The sequence below is a fragment of the Malaclemys terrapin genome, chromosome 18, assembly GCF_027887155.1.
Source record: "Malaclemys terrapin pileata isolate rMalTer1 chromosome 18, rMalTer1.hap1, whole genome shotgun sequence".
In the NCBI taxonomy this organism is placed as follows: Eukaryota; Metazoa; Chordata; order Testudines; family Emydidae; genus Malaclemys; species Malaclemys terrapin.
In genome coordinates, this window is record NC_071522.1 from 20,232,437 (window position 1) to 20,254,370 (window position 21,934).

General features: G+C 45.8%; 1 protein-coding gene across 5 annotated transcripts in view; it reads right to left on the bottom strand.

The window, feature by feature from the left end:
• Positions 1 to 21,934, bottom strand: part of AP2B1 (adaptor related protein complex 2 subunit beta 1) — a 102,402-nt gene that overhangs the window by 63,960 nt on the left and 16,508 nt on the right. For all 5 annotated transcript variants that reach the window (XM_054008037.1, XM_054008036.1, XM_054008039.1 and 2 more), the window contains exons 6-9: positions 6,743 to 6,933; positions 5,111 to 5,332; positions 4,179 to 4,299; positions 1,849 to 1,944 (exon numbers count right to left, since the gene is read on the bottom strand). In XM_054008037.1, coding sequence (XP_053864012.1) covers positions 1,849 to 1,944; positions 4,179 to 4,299; positions 5,111 to 5,332; positions 6,743 to 6,933 — 630 coding nt within the window. The remainder of the gene's footprint in view (positions 1 to 1,848; positions 1,945 to 4,178; positions 4,300 to 5,110; positions 5,333 to 6,742; positions 6,934 to 21,934) is intronic.

A 21,934-nucleotide genomic window follows, 5' to 3' on the forward strand; every position in this document is an offset into this window, starting at 1 on the left:
ATTAGATGAAAGGCAGGATTCTTGAAGGCGGAGATGTGGTTCCCTGTGAACGCTCATTCATCATGAGCTCCCACTGGCTGTGCCCTCTGTCAAAGGCAGATTTCTAAGGCATCAGAAACTTGAGCACTTGGATAGCTGAGAGAGTGCAGCGAACCTTCCATTAGTCCCCGTACGCGGTGAAAACAGCCTGGAGTAAACTCTGAGGCACTGAGAACAGGTACTGATTACCCCAGAGATGAAAGCGTCATTTTGCAGTGTAGTAGGCTGCAATATACTTGCCACCTTTTAAATTTGGTTCTTGTCAGACGTAAGCAGAACTATTCTGTAAAAGCAACGTCATCAAAGGAAGGTTGCTAAAAGCAAGGTTTAACTCAGCCGATTAGGATATACAAGGGGATGGTTACATGGTAACGGGCTGCCACTGGGAATGTGCCGATGTCCATTCTGTATCGAGGAGGGACACGTGGCCCAACTTCTAACCTGAAGGGATTCTAAAGGGCCTGGAGTGGACTAGTCAAGGATTTGGCTGAGAAGCCTATCCCCAAAACATACCACCTCTAATTTGTCCAAACTGCTTCATAGCCTCCGCTCTTTCAATCTCAGATCCTCTTCTTCTCTCACTGTTGCTACTCTTCAAATAGCCTGTTCCCCTCTACTTGGCCACAGATGACGCACTCTGGCATCCAGCGACATCGCAGTCAGGAAATGCAGACAGACCAGTGCTGATCACTGCCTCTGGGCAGCTTTGAGAGATGGAGGAGAAAACTCCATCGCAGGGACAAATATTTTTCTATCAGCACTGATCTGAGCCAGAAGAACCAGGGAACAGCAAGGTGGTGGGGATAAGAGGGCTAATCGAAGGTCATATATCCTGCAGATGGATGAAGCAGTCTGAGGCTGTGTCTACATACAAACTTGCACCGGTTAGTCAAAGTGGTTCAAACCTGTGTGGATACTCTTGTTTCCATTTAAATCAGGCTTGTTTGGGAAACAAGACTGTCCACACAGCTTTTTCCACTGCCTTATCTAAGTCACTAACTACAAACCGAACCTTACACTATAAGCCTTCACTCTTCACAGTGATAGCTGTCTAGCACCTTTCAGAACAACTAGATTTGCTTTAAAAGTTAAATCAATACACCACCTTAATACTGTCATTTGTAGGTGGCTGTTGAACTGACAAGGGATCTTTTACACTGTTGTTCTGGATAACTGCAAATGTTCATGGAAAGCCATTCACATGAGTCAGACTAACAGACATCTGAATAAAGCTCCACATTTTACAGATCTTTAAAACTAGACAACCCGACAGTCATTTTGAGTGTGTGGGTTTCATTTTGCAATTGACTTCAACTCCAAATGCTGAAAAAAATAAAAACAATCCCCAATACTTTTTGTAGGTCCTATTCAAATGGAACCAGGACACAAGCCACTCCTTGATTGCACCGAGTCCTCTGCATTCCTTATGCAACTAATCCTGTAAAGATCCAGCTCATGGCGACTAGGGCATTCTTAGCTGGTGTAAATTGTCATCACTCCACTGAAGCCAATAGAACGATGACAATTTACATCAGACGACCGATCTGCCCAGTATCCTTCCAGTAGGCTGGGATCCAAGAGAAAGAGGACAATCTTGTGGTTAAGGCACTGAGCTGGGACTCAGGAGATCAGAGTTCCATTCCAGACATACAAAACGTATGACCTGGAGCAAGTGACTCAATCTCTAAAATAGGGATAAGAAACCTTTCCTATCACACAAGACCGAAGGGGAGAAATCCATTCAGATTTCTGAAGTGCTCAGACATTGTGGCGATGAGTAAAACCTATAAACCAATGTTGGGTACTTGCCTCGACCTTGATAGCACATCGTCCAATAGCTCGCACAGCCTTGCGGACAAAGTCGACATCCACCTCGGTAGCGTACTCCTTGAGTTCCGCCAGGACCTGTTGGGAAAAGCATCACACAAAACACGAGTCATTTGAGTAACATTTCCATTGTCCCCTCCTCCATCTCTACCTAGCCATGCTGCTTAGGTACTTGAAAATTAAATGAAGCTACCGATCCCTAGAGCGCAGAGAGCTTTAAATATTCTGGGCTCAAAGTATTTAGTTGGGTTAATGTAAATTGTGCCCACCCATAGTTCTAAGCACATGTACAACATTAACGCCGTCCTTAAACACCAAAAGTAGCCGCTACATCCACCAACATTTAGCGAAGAACCAGCTTGGAGGAGACAATCGTCCAGCAGGGCCCAAATGGGCACAAGAGGAAAGAAAGTTACGGGTTATTCTCAAATTGCCCATACCAAACCCTTGGCAACACAACCAGCCGTTTTGGACTTTGGAGTCACTGCTTCTGTGGGGTCTATAAGGAGGTAGAGGAAGGAATGGGAGGTAAGTAGTAGGGTCCTGGATTATTCCCCGGTACGCAGAGTACTTTTCTTCTCCAGTGCTGCCCATCCCTTTATCTATTGGCTCTGAGAGCTCTGGGGGACACCAACAATCCTGTATGGAGACTGTAGCACAGCTCGTTATGCAGACAAGATTGTTTCTTGACACACAAAAAGTTGTATGTAAAATAAAGTCAACTTTACCCCTTGCCTTGACTGCTATGTAATATATGGAAACCCTGCAAGAGTTCTCTCCAGGAATTGCCAGGATCTTATAAGACTCTGAAGGATCATTTGGTTTAGAAACAGTTCTGCCAAAATCAAACCTTCTGGTTATTTCTTTTATTAGCCCTAAGGACACAGAAAGCTTTTTGTTTCCAAAGCTCATCCGCTCCTGCTTAAGTCTCACATAATTTTCCATGTGTGACATCAGGGACCTGCTGTGGATTTTATTGTGATGTCACAAATGCAATTTGGGTTGCAAGTGAGAAACAAACAGCACGAAATGGGAGACTTGTTTGAAGAACCTGGGCTCACTGCTCTGACAGCGTAAAAGGGCCCTGAAGTGGGTGAGCAACAAGCAAATAAACACAGCAGAGGCAACGTGTGGGCAGAGCAGCTAATCTTTGCACTTTTATGAATGCAGTTTTAGTATTTCAGCGTATGATATTTTATATATGGCCACACAACACGACAAACAGTGCCATCAATAGCTTCATAAGCAGTAGCTTACGTAGAGCTGTATTTCTGCAAAGTGCTGTACCAACACCAGCTACGTCTCAGAACACCTCAGAGGCAAGTATCCCCACGTCACAAATGGGGAAACTGAGGAACAGATTAAATATCTTGTCCCAAGTGGAAACACAGAGTGGATCAGAGAGGGAGCAACGGGTTTATTCTCAGTAGCTTCCACTTTAGACCATTATTGAGCTCTGTGATTGAGCTTTGCCTGTTTTATAAACATGGCTTTAGAACTGGGAAGGGGACTTGAGGTTCTCAGCTTCTCCAAACTATTCTGCCTCTCTTGAAAATCAGCTGCATTATCTAGCAGAAGGCACTTCAAAATTTAGTGAGGAATCTGCAGACCAAAATCCAAGAGGAGCGCTACACATATATATTCCTGGCACTTGGGTTTTTCCACAGATTTTCCATGCGCCCCGCAAATCAGACATGGGGCTGCCTTGCTCCATCACTTCCCATAAAGTGCAACACAAACAGCGATTTTAAGATGCCACATTAAACAAGAATATTTAGTTATAAATGGAACAGGATGGCACATCAGCAGCAACTGGAATCGCTCTGTGTTAACCAAGAGGGGCTAGTGCTTGAAATACACCCTAGGAGAGAAGGGATAGACCATGGTGGAATTTCAGATACTGGGATGACAGGACAGAAGCAGCATAGAATGGGAATATGAACATAGAGTAGTCAGGAAGTCACAAGTTCTAATCTCGACCCTGCCAACAACTCATATGCAAATTACTTCAGCTCTGTTTGTTTCTGCAACTCCGGTCTGTAAAATGTACCCCCTACCTAACAAGTGTGTTGTGAGGTTTGTACAATGCTATTAACATGTAAAGCACTAAGGAATTTCCAACCCCTCCGTTAAGTAACTGCAAACCGTACACTGTGCCAGAGATAACACTGATTTGCTGCTGTTTATTGTACAGCAGTTCAGAGAACACTTTTAGAGGTATTCATTTGTGCATAAATCCTCCCTAACGGCATGCATTCTGGAGCTGGTATATACCATCTATCGGGGAGATGATCGCAGTTGGAGTAACTGACCTGGGCAATGTTTGCCTGGGATGCCAGGCGGATCATGATGTCCAGCTTCTCCAGTTTGACATAGATGGGGTCGTTGTACTTCACAAAGAATACCTTGATTTCTTGCTTCAAGATTTCAGGCCTGGGGAACACACACATACACACAACAGAATTGCACACAATTGTAACTCAATGACTTTCCATTTCAACAACGATGACCTGATTTTTAGGACCACCTTAGCTTTTGCTAAGAATACAGTGGTATCAGCGCCTATCCGTGATTTGAACAAAAATATATTAGAACTGCATTTCAAATTAAAAACGCATCCAAGCCTTCTGATTTTTTATGCTGCTGGGTTCAAGCCGCTTTAACTCCGCCTACTTCCCCACCTGCCCTCCACCCATGCATAACACCCTCCCAACACAGAATGCCACCTACACAACCAGATTCTCTCCTTCAGTGGCTAGACACCTATATCAACATACAGCCACTTGTCCCAAGTGTACCAACTCCTGTGTCACACCCATCCCATGTTCTCAATATCATCAAGAGATCACAGTATTTGAACCTGCTGAGAAAACAAAGGTTGATCCCCTTCTCCCAGTTTAGATTCTTTGATTGACAGTGGAGGGAAGGCTCTTTTGTATCTCCATGGCAGGGAGAAGGGAGAAAAGGAATGCATGTCCCAAATCGCCTTCCCCAAGAAATCTTGGCTGGTTAAAGAAACACAACAGTGATGCTGGTAGAACCAATCAGCTATAAAAACAGTCGATGACTCCAGCCGACAACTGTGTGTTCAAGGATACAGGAAACAGGACTAGTCAACCAACTCCTCAGACCCAGAGGTTGGGTCATCACAATTAGCACTCTTGGACACACAAACTTCTGAATGGATTAACTCAGCCAGATCCCCTTTCACCACACCCAGTGAGAGCAGTACTCTGGACTGTACCTTTTCTGCACAATTAAGTTGATGTTTCTCAGGGCAACATACTGAACTTCAGGCTCTCCGGACAGCAGCGTGACAAGCGGAGGGGCCAGTTTCTTCAGCAGCATGTTGTAATAGTCAGACTCCTTGGGTAAGAGCTCCAGGAACTTCATCAAGACTTTCACGGCAGAAAGCACCACGGCCGAGTTGGCATGAGACAGCCGGGGAGTCACCCGCTCACAGATGCTAGAGACAGAAAAGACTATGTGGATTTTCAGATTATTTCTGAATTTCTCCTATAAGCCCTCAGCTGAACAGGGGCGCCTCAGAAACACATGGACCCAGGAACCCCTGGTTGGCAAGTAACCCCTTGCAGTCAGACGTCAGCAATGCCAACCGCCATATAAGGCAGCAACTGCATTTATATTCCATCCAGTTCCACACCCTGACTTTTAGAGAATTTAAATATGAAGAGTGAGCGGGGCATGTTCAGAGCTGTTCAGCAGGTAGCCCCATTCGGGTGAAGCTAAGACAACACAGGCCTGGTGCTTGGAGATCTCTGTAGGTTCCTAGACCTGATTAAGAGCCTGTTTTCTGAAACAAAACAAGGAAATCTTAAAACATCAAGGATGAGGGGAAAATTCATCCTACAGATATTTTTTTTAAGGGGATTATCTGTTCTGTCTCAAAAATGCAGGCACTGAAAAAACCCAGCAAATTAAAGCAGGCTTGCATAAATACATTAGGCTTGTGCCCTTTTAGCTTCTTTAGGAAGGATACAGAAAGTAGAAGGCGTTATTTTTTTTAAACAGTGCTTTTTTCTGCTTGTTTTTTCCCTACTATTCAGGATATAGAGATTGGTCTTTCCTGGCTTTGGTGGAGGACCAGGGAAGGTCTAACACGTTTGCTAGGACTTCTTAACATCTTAACTGAAGGGCGTGGGTGGGGGTAATGAATCTAATACAAGCTCTTCTTGTCAATGTCAGTCACTGAAGTTAAAGAGGTATTCCCAAAAACAGTGAGTTGTAAACAGTGACAGAAATCCCTTCCCCATTTCATCCCTCAACTTTATCGTCAGTCCCATGATGCCACAATTTAGACTAGTTTTCTTGGCACCATCAAATTTTCCAGCCTAGACAGAACCTGACATAGTGTGAGAAAACAAGCTGTTTTATACAAAGAAAACAAAAAAGTCTTTCAGGCCCCTCTTTACATACAAAGAGCAAAAAAAAGGGCACAGAGCCCAATTTTTTTTCTACGTCTCCTTTAAGAGGCGTAGTCCTACCAGCTTCTGGGTTGTGCAAAGTGCATGTGCTAATTGTCATACCACCATCGGTTTTGACAGATCCATTGCTGGACCGGTGGTTTGCTATGAAGAGTTTAGCCCTTTAAAGGAACCGTGGTGAGCAGAGAGGTGGGATCTGTGCAACTTAGTAGCAGTTCCCAATGGATTCTTGTGTGTGCAATACCTGGAATATCAAACTCTCACGGCTTTTCAAGCTGCTTTATTTGAAGGCTATTCGAGGCCTGTATCGCAGCCCATTACATCAAGCTCCCACCCTCAGACAGGTGATGGGACACTGCAGTGAATCCATCAGAACTTTTACTTCAGAAAGGCCACTAGCCACACATGAAGGTGTGAGCCAGCGCGTATACCTCTGAGCCTCGCGGTCATCCTTGGGGTTGTAGTTAGACAGACAGTCCAGAATGAAGATCTGGCCCCATTCGGTGCATTCATTCAGGGCCGTCAGCAGCTTGTTAATGTTCTGAGGGTTTAGATCCAGCAAGTTACTGTTGGGATGCGACTCGCTGATCTCCGACAAGGCAGCCACCGCGTTAGCCACCACCTAGGAGAGGAAGAGAAGAGGAGAGGCATTCACGGTTCGTGTGTCTCCCAGGACTCGAGGGATTAACTTGGCTTATCACATGTTATGCAGCTGGGCCATGTTTGAGACTTTGCCTCAATGGCATGGCCTATGATAAGTAGCTGTCACCAAACCCTTCAGAGACCCATGTTAATCTGACAGTGCAGTGGCAACTCATGGGAGACCCAAAGTTTCAAGGCAATCTTGCAATTTGCTCTTCATGGGCTACCCAAAGTTAGAGTCCCTCCTAAAATGCTCTGGGTAGCTGAGGGAGGAAGGAGAGGGAGAAAAAGTGCATTGCTGTTAGGAGACCACTGCTGATAAAGCATGAGACCACTAGGGGCCCACAGCAGAGCAGATGGTGCAGAGAGCATCATGTCCACGGAGGATATGTAAAAGATGGTCAGGTAGAGAGAGGCTAAAGGCGTGGCCTATCCGTGCTGTCCAAAGGAACATGGCCTTTCCTACAAGCACTGCCTTTTGCAATACTAATTCCGGGTATGCAGCCAAGAAAGAGGTCAGTACACAGTGGAGCAGTGGTGTGGGTCAGGTGGGCAAAACACCCCAGCTAGCTACAGGCTTCAAACATCTATTCAGATTGACAGGATCTTCCTGACCGTAACTTGGGTTGAGGCCAGCCTCTCTCACTTCCAACGAGGAGAGCCGGTTAACTCTGTTCTTTGTTGATCAGAGTCTGCCGCGTGACAGGGGAACCAGTTTCCCTATGGGCATTGGAAGTGGTACACGAAGCCTATTTTGCCCCCTAGCCAGTCCCTGTAAGCCTCAGTCTGAGTTGTTTGGATGGCACTAGAATGTCTACAGAACTTTCTTCCTATGTGAAAAGCACTTACTAAGAAATGAAAACTCTCTATCACACGGCAAGGATCTGCCGAGGAACGCAGTTTGAAAGGAGGCAACATGCAGATTTTGAAGCAGGTGATTCTCCCAATTGGTTGTCTAACAGACAAGAACCGTCCCTGATTACAAGTCCTTCCCACTACAATCATTTGTCTACCAGGTGCTGTACAGGATCTAGTTACTGCAAATACTGCAGTACATTACACACGGTAGTAGCCAAAGCACATGCCCGGACTTCTAGTCCGCTGTAGCAGTGTTCACTTGGGACGTTACTGCCTGGCGATTCACAGCCTGGCTTGCCGGGCAGTAGCAAGCCCCTAGTTCCATGCTCAAATCACAAGACCTTCCCTCTCACATGTAATCTGGGAGTTCGGGAGCTGTATATCCTAACCTGGCGTCATATGAAGATTCTTAATACAGAACAGCTACCCAATATATCAACAAAAAAGCTTCTATCGCTGAAAATGCACATTGGGTGCTATGGAGCTGTAAGCCGGAGTTCAACACATAGAACTACCCAATATCACACTATATAAAACTCTAAACTGGAGATGATGCTGACCTTTCCCATCAAGTGCTTTTGTAACACCGACAGACCCCGGTCATTGGCGGGCGGGATCAAACCTGAGACCTCTGGAGCTAAACGCATGAACCTTTACTGCATGAGCTAAAAGCCAACTGGCTGTAGGGCAGATTCAATCTCTCTCTCTTGGTCTCAGTGTCACTAGATGGGACAGAACACCACACCCAGGAGGTGTGTGGGTTACACTTTGAGAACTACTGATGAAAAGTGCTAGATATCATTTTCATTAGAGATATAAAAACGGAATACAACAATGCACATCGTATGCAGGGAAACCCACATCTAATGTTCATCTGCTAAAGCGTCCCCCAGGTTTCTAGTACTAAATTGTTTGACCGTCGGTTACAGAACCACCTCTATAAAAGTCTGCTGCTCCACTGGATGGTTTCTTTAGGTTTCCCTGTACACTGCTCTGAAAAGGACACGAATATTGCAAATACAATCCTGCAAAAGTTTTACAAAGCATCAGTCACCAGTTGCTACAGAACCAGTGTTCCAGAACCACGGCATGCGCACGCGCGTATGTTCGCTAGTTTGTATTTCAGCTCTAGATGCCATAATGCTGAGTGCTTTAAAACAAACCCTAGAGATTGATGTCCTTAGCTGAGCGATTCTTCCATTGCGAACCAAGAGAGGATCCTCCATGCTGACTGCCAGCTGCCAATGCCTCTCTGGTCTAACCAACAGCCTCCCCGGATTCCCTGCTCAATCATCACACTAGCTAATACATCCCAAACCATGCACCCCCCAACAGCATCACGTGGCATCCTGCTCCTGTTTGCATCAGACCTGTTTCAGGACCTACCTGTCCATCATAAATCACACGGCACAACGAGGACTAATGCTGGGCCTGGGTCAGATTTGATACCCACCCCCAGAGCATCTTGGGGGCTTCAGTCTCTCCTTTACTAATCCCAGACAAAACCCCTGGTCTGAATCACTGACTATCACAAACTGGCTGATTTCACCTCTCACCTGGCTTTTGGCAAACGTCACATTTAAACACCATTCCAAGGCAGTTGTAGCAAATGCAGTTTATAAGAGTCTGGCCGAACGGTGATCATTTTGCATTTAGGCTCGGATTCCCCCAGGGAGTTGGGCACTCAAATGAAGTTTCAGTGGGATCTGGACACTTAAATCACTGAGGCGCCTTCAAAAATCCCATGCTGGAGGCTATTACAGTGTATTTAACACCATAAACATACATGGTGCATTACAGCACTAGTGAGAACCACTCTCTGGAGCTAATCTAACAGGCTCCACCAGGCCCCGGAGAAACCTGCGTTAAGCAGCTGTGCTGCGTTTGTGAATGTTCCCCTCTGGCAGCTCAGCCACACAGCTCAATGCAAATGGCAGAGGGAAATATATTAACAAGGGAGCGGGAGGTGGCTGGGCGGGAAGAGAGTGGGTCTTTCTCTACCAACCTCCATGGAAAGGGGCGGGAGTGGAGGTAAACCAGGAGGGGAGACAGGATACTCACCAGAATGAGCAATCAGATTACTTTGTTATTATCTAAGGCTAATTGGAAATTAAACCAAGTGTGTAATGCAGCTAATGAAGTGTAATGTTCTGCTGCTTAAAACAGGAATCTTCCACTTACTAGCCCATTAAAACGAGGAAGAAAACAGAGAAAAGCAGGTGAACAGATTAAGGAGCTCCAGAGAGATGTGGCTGGCGGGTTTATATGCAGAGAGAAGCAACCAATGCTCACCAAGGAGGCTGTCCTCAAAGCCCGCCCCCACCCCCGCACCACCACCAGCCCGATCTTGGATGTACAGCAGCCTCTCCCCACATGGTACTTCTCAGGATGGAGGGAGCTGTTGGCGTTTTAAAGCTGCGTATGGGGCATATACAGTGCGTTTGTTTCATTACAAAGACACCCAACCTGGGAGGCTATGGGCATTTGCACGGATCCGTATCTGAAAGATCATTCCTACAGCCACAGATGCAATTTGACTTCTCGGTTGGGAGACGGGCGAAGCAACCTTTCAGTATCAGAGCAAGCGTCCAGCTCCTTGGAGGATAAGATCCACACGATTTACACTAGAGTGGCTTTAGCACCAACACTGACAGGTGCTTTGGGATCTTCTGCTCATACTCAGTCAGACCCCTTTCCTACAACAACTCACCTCCACATTGCAATTTGCCTCCCGCACAACAGTTTAAGATACACTCAAGTTAAATGGCGCAAGTGGCCGAACCAGAAAGCTCAGATTAGGGCCACCGGGCCCTTCATCCAGTTTATTTATGTGATGGGCGCAGGTGATCTCTAGCTAAATGCCAAGGACTGTCCCTGCCCGGTGATTGGAACAGGCACTGCCCTGGTCTGAGCACAGGATTGAAAACTAGTAACTCCCCATGACACATAGCCCTCCACTTCCTTTTCCCCGTCAGAGGTATGGCGCATGAACGTCTGGCGTGCTTGGAGGTTAAGTGCTATATAAGTGATCAGTATTTAATCCAGTCCTGAAAATGGCTTTCCACGTTTGTTTAAACCATTAAACATTCTCTAACTTGCTCTTTATGGCAGTGGGACTGGTTTTTTGGGTGGGGTGTGGCAGAGAAGGAAAAATGATGCTAGATTTCAGCAGGCACTTATTTTGTGCAGTGGGATGGGTTTTAGGGGAGAGAAGGAAGAGGGCCTAGATTTCAGCAGGCATGCTGGAGCACATTTATTTTTTAAAGTCTTTCCCCTTCCCTCCAGGCAGCGCTAGCCTGCTGCTTTCTGCCAGACTAAATGATCATGCTCCTTCTCATCTCGCTTTGGGGAATGAGGGGGCTTTGGCAGCGTGGTGAGAAGCAAGATTCACTCTAGCTTTAAACTCTGCTTGATGAACTGCTCTTTGCAGGCAGCAGAGAAACTAGCTAGGGACGCACACGCCGACCTCAACACTGTGAACTGTTTGCTTCTCTGGCGTGGCTGTGAGCACATCGTGCAGGGAACACAGAGCTCTGCTGGACGGCTGGGATAGCCTGCACTGCCGTAAGACTCCCTGTTTAGTGCTGTTTCATCCCTCCACCCCCACCCTGCCACCCCAAAAAGAATTTCCAATCCTACTCACTCAAGTATTCATCATCTCCTACCAGGGTTTGTCTGACCACTTTCCCAAAGAGGCACTTTGAAATCTCCCTTGCAGTTGCTCTCTCTGGCGCCATCCACTGGCAAAAAGATTATCACTGTCCTTGCACAGGCATGTTACCATTTAAAACAGAGGCATGAGACACTGTCCAAACCCTCACAACCCAACCAAGCTAGGTCTGGGCAGCCATGTAGACAATACTGCTGGGGGAAGGAGCCCAGAAGCTGAAGGAAAGGTCACGTTTTCTGACAAGTGCACACTTCAGGCATAGCCAGCAAACAACAGCTGAAAAAATGCCATTCTGTTCCAAAAAATAAAAGCCAGACACCCATCGCTAGATAAAGCTGCCTCAAAATCAGAGCATTGATTGATATTCAAGATCTTGGAATGATCCATTCAGCTAAACAGTCCAACACCTAGGAAATTAGAAGAATCTTGTAGCAGGTGTTAAATTATTGCTCAGTAATAGGAAGGAGACCGTCCTGTGAATTTTGGCAGCTAACCTTTATAAATATGCAGCATCTGCTACGATCCATGCTCCCCACCCACCGCACACACCCCTGTTTAAAACTAGTGCGGTGTCCGATTTGCATTTTTAAGTAAAATGCAACACAACTAAGTGGCTGGTTTCTCAGCTTCTTGGGTCTTCTGAATTAAATACATCATAACCTAAACACTCCTGCTCAGTTAGTAACCATACTCCCCCAATCACTCATCTGTGCTTTGGTTCTCCGAACGATACACGATGCAGTAATGGTTACACTGCTTGATAAAGGTATATGATTTGTGTACGGCGCTTTGACGCTATGTGGCAATGGGTGCTATAGGAAAAATGTAAGATAGCAATGGGATATAAAACCCACAGCTACGTGCTCACAGCTGCGGGCCATTTTCCTGGTAAGGAATTGTTTCTTTAGGTTTGGGCATGACCAGTCCCATCTGAGGGGAAAGCACAACAGGAAAACCTAAGAGATATTCAACCCCAGGCCTATTTGTCTTGCTCACTTATGAACTGAGTCGGGAGAGCTTGGTAGATAGAAAACAGCAAATGAGTGAATTCTACTATATCAGCAAAGGCCTCTATATTCTCCATGCCCCAGGGAGTTTCCCTTAGTTTTCCCATACCAACAGTTTTTTCGGTTCCATCTCGATCTGGCAATCCCTTAGTTCTCAGCTGCTTAGAACACGATTGGACAACTCTCCTTTGGCCCAAACGGGATAGAGGCGGCACAGCATGCAGAGGCGAACTGCAGTGCAAAGGCGTGATCAAACATGAATATCTCGGGGGGCAGTTGTCACTGCAAAAGGGAACAAAGTAGGCAGCACAGAACATTTCTCTTTAGCTTCTTGGTGCAGAGTTGGCCCCCAAAAGTTTGAATAAGATTCCTCCACTTTCTGCATCAGTTAGTGACACGCCAAAACTCAAACACCGCAGAAAAGTATTTGTGCGTTTTCGCATTAGTTCAGTGAGGTATGAAATGTAATTTGTGACTGAACACAGGTGGGCACTGGAAGATTGGGCCATCTCTGCTGAATGAGGATGGGGTAGGAATCCAGCAACAAGACTCCTCTCTGGTACGTGCAATGGACTTCTGGGTCTAACGAAAGTTCTTCATTCTTCATTCTCCCCTTCACACACTAAGCCAGCCAGCAGCAGAGGCATATTAACCAGTGCCCTCTGCAGGAGCAGTGTGGCCATATCTGGCCCAGGATGTAGTTGCTTGGGGACACCAAAGGGAGGCATTCATCTTGCAAAAGACAAGCTGGGCGGAGGAGGAAGAAACTTCAGCCTCAGATGGCCGGGAGGCACAGCAAAGAGCCAACAACGTCAGAGGCACAGCAGCCACGGAGGCATTTAACTCAGCACCAGAGAGCCAGCTGCAACCTGACAGCGTCTTTACGTTTCAGTGCAGTGCAGTGGACTCATATAAGCCTCAGACCGCTCAGCAAATGGGTAAGGAGGAGGAAATCCCCAACTCCATCTGGGGAACGGAGTTCGTTTCTTTGGTAGGTCTTCCATGGCACAGAAAACCAGGCGCTGGGCAGACTGGCAGCAAAAAGTCACAAGGGTAATGGCAATTGGCTTCCTCCTTTGGAAAAAAATATACCATCTCGCTCTTACATAGCATCGATGGATCTCACAGTGCTTTACAAAAGCAGCTATCACCCCCATTTAAAGTTGGGGAAACTGAGGAAGGGAGGGGACATGACTTGCCCACGGTCACCCAGCAGGGCAGTGGCAGAGTCCCCGAGTCCAGTGCTTTCTCCACAAGGAAGAAAAGCACTGCATGGTGGTATTTTCATATTGAATTCAATCAACATCCCTGTTTTTAAAATTGAAACAGATCCACCACAAATGTTGCCCTCCAAAGTGCTGCAGAAGATACATCCAGCTACAGAACACAATCACCTTCCCTTAAGTCCCTGGGACTCGGCTCTGCTACTCAGAGAGCATCCGAGTGCTCTAACAGGGACAACCCCGTCACAGCCCTTTTTCAGTTCCTCTCACTCCTTGTACACTCCTTCAGGAACATGCAACTAATTCAAGTTCTCCCACGAAAGCCAGATGCTTGTACGCAAAGCGTTTGAGTGAAGCGCTCTCCTCTGCTGTATGAGCGAAGGTTCAGAATGTAGGCAAAACTGTTCCCTTCTGGCCTTTGCGTGGGGTCAGTGGCCGTACATATTTTCTTAATGCGCATTCCAGCGCTCAGCTTTAGTACATGAAAATGACTAGTGAAAGGAATAAACCCCCCACCCCCAAGAATAAATATGGGGGGGGGGGAGATAAGAGCATATGAGCCGGTTCTAACTAGTCTAACTCTTTCCAAATGAATATGATCAGTTTTCATGTCTCAGGATAGAGTGGAGAGGGCTGGGTTAAGGACCCTCTCGCACTCCCTCCAGGAGATCATTCAACAAGACCAAACGCACCTGCTCTAGGTCGGACCTCAGCAGAGAGACTAACCAAGGAGGTAACGGAGGCAGCAAGAGAGAATGGGGAAAGCAAGGAGACTTATCCAGCTTAAGTAGGTTTGTACCTAACTGAGGGGAGGTGGAAACCCTGGGCTGCCCGCGGCTTTTCAATCAATCCATATGATGGGCTTCTCAGCCCAAACCAGCTCTGGTCGTCAGAGCTGGATATAACAGCGTCCCCAGAGCGCATGCTGTTAATGCTGCAGGGAAGACACAGACACAATGAAGAGTCTAATCACGTGACCTGGGGTTTGGTGCGTTTACGGATTAGTTTGGGTAATCTCGGCTCACCCCATACTGATTCACTGGGTACTTTGTGGATGGTGTTAACACGATAAATCGCCCAGATAGCACCGTTAGCGGAAACAGTTCTCATACTCCTTTCCACCTGATGCTCATTTGTTGCTGTTCTTCGGAAGGACAGTCCCACTCAGAATCACGAACCCACTTCACTTGGCTGGAGAAATAAGAGTCCACCACTGCAAACGGACCCAGATGCAGAGAGCAGCTTCCTGCGTCAGCTATGAAAGATTCTTTTCCTGCAAAAATGGGACAAATCAGCCTCCCCAACAAAGATGGGCAATGGAGATTTAGCTTTACCGCCACTATTTATACTCCTCAGAACACAGGAGTTTCCGAATGACTAGTACAGCTCCTCGATTACCTGATCTCTAAAGAACCTGCATTCACAGGCAGTGAAATGGAGATGAGATTAGCAACCAAATGAGTGGTCTGGGAGGAGGGAAACGGTCTCCATTTGGTACCACCCACCCGACAGCTTCCTCCCATCAGCCAAATTGTGGTACATCAACCCCATATGCAGACCTCCCTTCCTCACCACACATGTATTTGGCTTTCACAATCTTGCCACGAGTCAGAGCCATTCAGCCTTTGTACTGCATTAGCACTGGCCAATTCGGTTTTCTACTAACAAAAATCATTCGTTATTCACTGATGTACAGAGACTAGCAAAAAGAATCTAGGCGTTAGCACAGACTGCTCCCTCTTCTACTCCCAGATCTTCTGACTTCAGGGACCCAGGAAGTTGTTACTACCTCTTATTCCTCTTAACCATGCAGAGAACCCATACAACTCAGAACACGAGCTGAATTCTCTTCCTTCGTGTGTATCAACACGGAAAATCCCCTGAAGACAATGGGGTGACGCGGGTGGAAATAAAGACACATTCTGAAGATAATGGGCTCGCAGAGATGCCACCAAGGCCCTAGATTGAAGGTGGCTGGGTTTCACAGGTAACTTGGCCTGGTGATGGTGCATTAGGGAAGAATTCAGCTTGAACCTCAGAACCCAGGTTGAGTTTGTAGGACTCACAGAAAAACATCTGTTCCCTCGTAAATTGACGCAATAGGGTATGAAAACGAGGCAAACATGGAACTCTGCTATGCTATTTTTAGTCACTCTACGGAGCAGAACTGCATTTTAATTGGAGACGCTCATGAAGGCTTACTAAAGAGAAGAGAGGTTGCAACACTGAACTAGTGTTCAGTACTAAAAACCCGAGGGCATGAAGTAACGGGAGGAGACACGAACTCAGCACAAATCGAATGTAGGGAAGATCTCTGCAGAGAACAGTGATTCCGCAGATTAAGAGTTATCAAAGGGAGCCATAGAATCAAGGCGAGAACAATAGTGTTGGACCCAAGTAATGAAAGGATGGGTCTGGACATCCTGTTTCCCTTAATGTTTATATTGCTGAAAAGAGTCGACCAGCTCAGGGTTATGAACCCCAAGTGAATTAGCAACAGAGCAGATGGAGTTCATGTTCCCTTTAGTACAGTGCTGCCATCTTGTGGTTTAGTTATTAATTGCCAAGCCAGAGACAAAAGCCAAAACCCAAGCTATTGTGCAGATGGAAATACACCTCTACCCTGATATAACGCGACCCGATACAACACGAATTTGGATATAACGCGGTAAAGCAGCGCTCCGGGAGGATCAAAGCAAGTTTGATATAACACGGTTTCACCTATAACACGGTAAGATTTTTTGGCTCCCGAGGACAGCGTTATACCGGGGTAGAGGTGTACTGAAAAGACTGGTAATCAGCCCCTCTCTTTACATGCAATTCAAAACCTAAGAAGAAAATTCAGTACCAACATCCCGTGCATACCAAGAAAGAGTTCACTAGAAGCACATCATCCTGGGCTGTTATTAACATGAACAGATAAACTTTTAAAAATATACATTGCTTGAAATCTAAACCAGTAGCTATTACGAGTGTTCAAAGAACCTCATAATCAGGGCCAGGCCGGATCAGTTACCTACTGCTGTGTCTTTGTTAACTATGTCGGCAGGTCTTGTGAAGAATAGCTATCAACTCCAGTGATTTGCCATATCAGGAAATAGCACAATTCCACGTGGTATTCTAAACAAAAATCCTGCTTCAGTAAAATGAGGTGACTGGAACAGATGAGACGCCTTTCCTGAACTGAGCTGGCTCGAAGCCACCAATGTAGGAACAGGATCCAGAAGGCTGAACAGGGTTGGGTGTAAGCATAATGTAAACAGGCAGCCCCCAGAGTGTTATATTTATTCTAATCCTGGTTGTGCTAAGCATCACAAAAGGAAATCCATGGCAAACAGGGAGCAAGGCCTGTCTTGTGTTGAAGGTCAGGGCTGGGAGGAGACCTGGGGTCGGTTCAGAGCCCTGTGCAGCAATGGGCAAACCTCAGTGTCTCTCTGTGCCTACCGGTGGAAGGAGCGTAAGCACTTCCTGGCTGAGGAGCGGAGAAGCTAGTGATGAACACCACAGAAAAGCTCACGAATAAACCGACAGGACGCAGTTTTAAACCTGTTCAAAAGCATGTTGGACTAGTGCCTTGTAATGAACAAACAAAACCTTAAAATGTTTAGATGCCCGGACTACGGCACCCGAGGGGTAGCTACGTGTGTGTGCGTAAAACGATATGCAGTTACGTACATACCCACACTCCCCTCTGTCATACCCCCGAACACTACAACCTCTGAATGCCCCATGACTCTTCCATGATGAGATGTTATTCTAAGAGAAACTATCTACTTCCAACAGGGTCACCCTGTAATTTACAGCCAAACATCATCGTAATGAGGGGGATCTTAACGGGTAGAAACACACATCCCAAGCCTTCCTCAATTACCAGGCAATCAGCAGGCCCAAGATGGAGTTATTACTCTATGCAGCATCTAGTTGGAATGATTAACATTTGCCCATGTGGCGAGGAGGCAGCTGATTACAGATCCGCAATAAAAAGCCATCTCAATGGCTGTTTGAGTCATTCAGGAGGAGGACTTTTTTTTAAACACACACACACACACACACTCCTGAAAAAAACCAACGACATTAGAAATGAGGATTTCCTACTGGAAACTAAACATTCCATCCACAGAAAATGGCAGCTGCTCTATATTCTTGTGTCTCATCAAAAGAAGAGGAAAAACTCTTTTGTCCTAATGAAAACATGAATGAGTTAAGATAAAGGTTTGCAGCCAGCTGGCTACACCATTGTGCACGAGAGATAACACGCTGCAGGGAGAGATGCCGTTTTTAGCTTGTTTTGTTTAATTACAAATATATACTCGTTTAAATGAGAACTTCCAGCCAGCGTTCCTTTTCAACCGGTTACAGCACCAGATCAAAGAGAAAGAGCTTGTTAGTAAATATTGGTTTGTACCCAAAACCAGAAATAATGTAACAAACACAACTCCTGGCTAGCAGCTTCGCTGCAACACACCCACTCAATTTCACACTGCAGGACGCAGGGATGCGCTGGACTTTTTGAATAGGAAACAGATGACTCTTCTAATCTGTATTAGATGGTCTGTGAGTACCTACATGGGGAACAAAAAATTAAAAATGGCTCATCAATCAAGGAGACAAAAGTATGACATCTAATGGCTGGAATTTGAAGCTAGACAAATTCAGGTTGGAAAGAAGATGAAATTTTTTAATCGTGAGGGTAATTAACCGTTGGTTCAATTTACCCAGGGCTGTGATGGATTCTCCGACACTAGCAATTTTTAAATCGAGATTGGATATTTATCTAAAAGATCTGTTTGAGTTCAAACAGGAATTATTTCAGGGAAGTCCTATGCTGTGTTATACAGGAAGTCAGACGAGATGATCACAATGGTCCTTTCCGGCTTTAGAATCTATTATGCAGATTGGACACAACTCCTGAGTTTTGGAGTAAAAAGATTGCCATGAAGAGGCATGAATTTCCAACGCTCCAATGCCCAGTCATAGGAGGCTGGTGAATCAGTGTTACTGCAGTATTAATAAAAGGGTGTAACCAAGGTTAAGTTCTCAAGAGTGCCCCCTAAAGATCACCCTGCCCACTCTTAGAAGACAAGCATGTACGAAGCACGCCTAAGTACATGCAACCACATGAAAACAATAGACAAACACAATCCCAACACCTCCCTGCCAACCCTGTATGTTACACATGCTGTTCTAAGTCAAATCAATGCATTCTTATGAATAAATCTCTCCCCTCCACTGCTGTCACTCCTCACGCCCACATTCTCTCTGCTGGCGAAGCCTGAGCTGAGTCTAGCCAACAGTATTGGATGCGTCAGGCAACTCAGTCATTTCTGTGATGCTACCTTGGAGAGTCTCTGGTAAGCACGGGGGCTGCAGGGCTTCACTCACCCCCCAGGGCTTTGCCATCCCAATGCACCCTCCTTGCAATCAGTTGGCTTATTTTGGATACTGAGGGATGGCAGGGAAGCTGTTTTCATTAGCAGTCTTTGGGCTGGTTCAAGCCATTTATTCAAATGCTCCATTTGCTGCTGTCCTCTAGTGTTTTTCCTGTTTTCATTTAATTTTGTGCAGCACTCGGGTTCAAATGTTTTAGAAGTAGTTCTGAGTAACCACCGTTTCAAGTCACTCGCAATAGCAGAAGGTTTGTTTACCGAAATGGTTTCTTCACGTCAAGGTGGTGGATGGAACAGGCTTGTTAACTCCTGGTGAAATATCAGATCCTGTAAGTGGAACTAACCAGCAGAATCTAACATCTTCACAGCCTTGTCAACATCAACTACAAGAAGGTAGGAGTTCTCCTTATGCCTTGTAAAGGATAGAGCCATTCGCACGGCAGGGACACGGTGTCTCCAAGTAAACATCAATAAGCATGTGAAACTCGGGACAGAACAAAAACCAAAACATATCTTGAAAGAGATCATCTAATACCAGAGCTGGCACGTCCCCATATCTCTTGCCATGGTGAAAGCCAGACCCTTTAGCTCCACTGTCTCTAAAAAGCTGCGAAATCAATAAGAACCTTTTATTTTCTAGCTAAAGCCCAGCAAGGGTCTGGCATTTTACCACCTGCCCTTGATTTTTCCACGGCTCTCAGGAAGGCCTGAACAACAGGTTGGCAATATTCTGCATGATTCGATTTGTGCTTAAAAGACTGATAGAGCTGCCAGACGTACACGAGCAATGTGAAATGACAGGCTTGAATGAAGTCGATCAGACCTGTGTTCCAAAGTAGCAGAGAGCAGGGACAGGCTCATGCCATCCTACCTTCACATACATAAACGTCTCTTCTTGCTTCCTGCGAGAATTGCATTAAGAGATTATCCAACTTGCTGGATGCCTGTAGTCCCTAGAAACAACACTGAAGAAAAGGATTGCGTACACTGCGGGATTTCTCCAGCTGTCGCCCACCCCGTCTTTATTCATAAATACTGATCCTGGGTCCAGGTATAGGAACAGATTCCCTCTCAGCACCCCTGCTGATGTACAGATTTACTGCATAATTTCCCCCTTTGGAGCTGTCTTGGATGAGATGGATGGATTAATCTATACCTCAGCACTCCTGATAATTCACTTAACTGTATTAAAACAAGAGCATTGACTTTTTACAGCCACTAATCTAGATACATTTACTGGCACATTGACCTATCCGAGGAACAGCTGGGGAGTCTGTGAAAGGCAGTAGCAAGGAGCGGTCTCTTGCACATTGCTCTCATGATCTGACAGGCCTGGACGCCTCCTCAGAACAGGGAGAGCTCCTGCGGTCAGATTTTCCACCAGAAAAATCACAGCCCTCAGGGGAATTGGGAAGCCTAGAACTTCAAAACACTGCAGTTAGAAACGCCTTCCCATTCTTGAAGCCGCTTGGAGAGTGCCATATATTGCCACTGGCAGCAGAGCGGCCCCTTAGTTTCAAGACACTGCTTTAAAGGAAAACGATAACGTAAGCTGGAAGTGGCGGCTTAAGTGGACTAACCGTCACATCTGAAATGCCAAGAAAGCCTGCATCTCCAGGGCCAAGTCGCCAGCCATTCTTCCTTCAGATACAGGCATAGTGGAGGAAGGTTCTCTTCCAGGCAGTTCATTGTTTATGAAGCTTTTAGAGGAGACCTTCAGAAATGAGTTCTGGGATTTTCAAAGGAACCTAATGGAATTAAGCACTGAACTTCCCACTGAAATTCAGCGGGTAGCTAACTCCCTTAGACCGCACTGGAAATCTCAGTGGCATATGATGTATCATGCCAAGCATACCAATAGCACTCAATTTTTCATAAGTGTAGTACCCATAGCAAAAATTCCCCTTCCTGTTACTCTTGGGCCATGTATGATCTGATGGAAGTTGCCAGCAAAGCACCAATACTCGCTGAGCAAAAATGCTGTACGTTAATCTAAATTATGCTAGTTGTTACGTAAGTTATGTAATTTAAATCAACATAACTTACATCGGCTTAAAGCGGTGTCTACACCGAGCTACATCGACGGGAGAGTGTCTCCTGTTGACATAATCCACCTCTCGTTGAGGTGGATTAATTAAGTTGACGGTTCAGGTCTCTCCTATCGATGTATCGCATCTTCACCTGACCCGCTAAATCGACGTTGCTGCATCAATTGTAGCAGTGCCGATTTAGCCGCAGAGCGAAGACAAGCCCTGACAAAGACACAAGCAGAGTTAGAGAGATTCCGTGACAACTATTTCCAAAGCCTATTCTGAAATGTCTTAGTATGTACGTTCTCTTTATATATGGTGTTAGAACAAAGAGCTGTGGGTTCCAGATAAAATACAAATTAAAACAATAAAGCAAATCTGTGATACAGAGGAAATGTAAGCACCCAACCCTGCCTATTTTGCATGAAGTTATAAGGCTACATGGCTAGCATAACAAGTCATGCTCATCCACAAGGAGTAGCACTGTTTCGGCCTTTTTCGCGATGACAATATAACTGAAAGACCCACACAAACAAGGGAAAAAACTAACTAGAAAGGGGGAGTAGTGAAACTGACACTATGCCATGTGCTGTCAAATGCACAAAGCAAACAATAGGAAACAAAACAGAATTGTTTTTCCTCTCACTTTTTTCCAGTTACAGCAATCTTAGGTGTTACCGGTAGCTATAGTAGGCAAACCCAAAGGAGAAGGAGGTGTAATTTTTAAGCTGATGTTCTCCTTTAATTGCAAAAGGCAGGAACAATGGAGGGAAAAGGAATATTTAGCAAGTTCCAGTTCTGACTTG